The sequence below is a fragment of the Sinocyclocheilus anshuiensis genome, unplaced genomic scaffold, assembly GCF_001515605.1.
Source record: "Sinocyclocheilus anshuiensis isolate Anshui unplaced genomic scaffold, SAMN03320099.WGS_v1.1 scaffold2422, whole genome shotgun sequence".
NCBI lineage: Eukaryota > Metazoa > Chordata > Actinopteri > Cypriniformes > Cyprinidae > Sinocyclocheilus > Sinocyclocheilus anshuiensis.
Window position 1 is genome coordinate 98,321 of NW_015557345.1, and position 2,179 is coordinate 100,499.

General features: G+C 37.2%; 1 protein-coding gene across 1 annotated transcript in view; it reads left to right on the forward strand.

The window, feature by feature from the left end:
* The window catches only part of LOC107679111 (vascular endothelial growth factor receptor 3), a 54,719-nt gene that overhangs the window by 49,160 nt on the left and 3,380 nt on the right, over window positions 1-2,179 (forward strand). Inside the window, exons 19-21 of the mRNA XM_016474564.1 lie at window positions 720-814; window positions 1,123-1,245; window positions 1,993-2,104. Of these exons, the coding sequence (XP_016330050.1) occupies window positions 720-814; window positions 1,123-1,245; window positions 1,993-2,104 (330 nt within the window). The remainder of the gene's footprint in view (window positions 1-719; window positions 815-1,122; window positions 1,246-1,992; window positions 2,105-2,179) is intronic.

Genomic DNA, 2,179 nt, shown 5'->3' on the forward strand with positions numbered 1-2,179 from the left:
GAGAGAGAGAGAGAGAGAGATGCAGAGCGTGCGTAGAGCAGGGGGACGCGAGGAACAGTATTGAGAACCGCTGCTTTAGAACATTGATTTTAAAACTTGTGAAAACATTAGAATCGTTAGAAGACAGAATTGCAATTCATATATGAATAGATTTTTACGTGCACCTCTAGTTTTCTCTTTCTCTTCTCTAAAGCAGCGCAGCATGGCCTCGCCCCCTTTGCTGCCTTTTCCCGAGGGAGGGTTTATCTGGGTTTGTGATGTCACGAACCCCGGAAGTAACTTGTTGTAGTCCCTACCAGCCATTTTTGTAGGCATTAAACTGCCAGAAATTTAAAAGACAAAAGAAAAGAAAAGAAAAGATATCTCTGTTTGCATTGATCTTTCAGCTTCGTAACTTTGCAGATATTGTTTATGCTCAAACAGCAACATTACACACTAACTAACGTTAAAAAAGTGAAATCGCAATAAACCACCCCTTTAAATGTATTTAACAAATCATCAAATACCATTAAATATGAAGTGTCTGTATAATAGCATAGCAACATGCTCAAAAGCACTTAGAGCACCTTAACGATTTCATAGCAACACCCAAGCAATCACCAACAACAGCCTAACATTTTGATTGAACTGTCTTCCTGACAATTTTCTGATTTAAATTCTTATATAATGCATTTAAGCTTTTCGGATTTTTTCTTTTGTTTTTCTTTCCCCGGTTGCAGTGGATGATCTTTGGAAGACTCCACTCACAATAGAGGATCTGATATGCTACAGCTTTCAGGTTGCTCGAGGGATGGAGTTTCTGGGATCTCGTAAGGTACATTTCAAACATGTATTCAAGCTCATCTGCTCTGATGGATCACTAGTCACATTTAGCGGGTTGTAGCTTATTAATAGTTGAACTCTTCAATAGCAGTCCATGCTCATCAAATGGGGGAATGTTTTGCTGGATACAGATTTTTTCAAATTGGAACAAATGCCTAGAACATATGAAAAAAATAAAATCTTATAATAAATCAAAAAACGTATTTGATGATGAGAAAGTAGCAAATATTTTAGATCTGCTGATCTATTGTGAAATAAGGTATAGATATAGATATAGTAATCTTGATTTTGGTCTGACAGTGCATTCATCGCGACCTGGCGGCCCGCAACATCCTCCTGTCCGAGAACAATGTAGTGAAGATCTGTGACTTTGGTTTAGCACGGGACATCTACAAAGACCCTGACTACGTGCGCAAAGGCAATGTAAGAGAAACCCTTCAAATAAAAGCATGATCCAGACAGATCTCTAGTGTAGTATAGCAGTATGAATCTCCTGGAAACTGTGAAGACAAAGTCCAGGTCAGGATCATGAGTGTTGGATTTTTCACTGAAAAATCAAAAAGGAAATTTCATTCAGTGCTAAATTGTCTTGATGCTTGAAAAATGCTTGAAAAAGGCTAAAAAAAATAATGATGTATTTGAATTGTAAAGCATTTATATGTAATGGTAGTGTTTGTAGTACAGCATTTAATGTAAAAAAAAACATATATCTGTAATAATCATTTGGGGGGGGAAAGTGGCTTAATTGACATTAAAATAACTTTTTTTTTTATATTACCTGGACATGCAAAATGTGACCCCACATGAGATTCAATATGAATGCATTTCAGTAAAGGCCAGTGGTCAAAAATGACTTGTCTGGCCTTTGCGTCATGATATAAAAATATCAGCAATCCAATGAAAATTGACAGAAATGGTGAGGCAACTTTGATTACATACTAAATATAATTTGAAAAAATACAAAGCAAAAGATGAACATGTAACAATACTAGTAGTGTTACTGCATGACATATAAATGTACCCTTTCTGCTTCATTATGTTTGAGATTACTCTTGAGAGGCATTGATGAATGTTTGACCTACTGCAAATCATATCTGATCTCCAGGATCATGATGAGAGTGTATTCTCTCACAGGCACTATTATAGGTGAAATGTTATCTGTCTTTGCAGGCTAGACTGCCGCTGAAGTGGATGGCTCCAGAGAGCATCTTTGATAAGGTTTACACCAGTCAGAGTGATGTATGGTCATTTGGAGTACTGCTCTGGGAGATTTTCTCACTAGGTAAGAGTCTGTAACCTGATACCTGAGCACTGGCAATTCCTCAAACCCAACCTTTTCTCTTCTTTTCCGCTCATA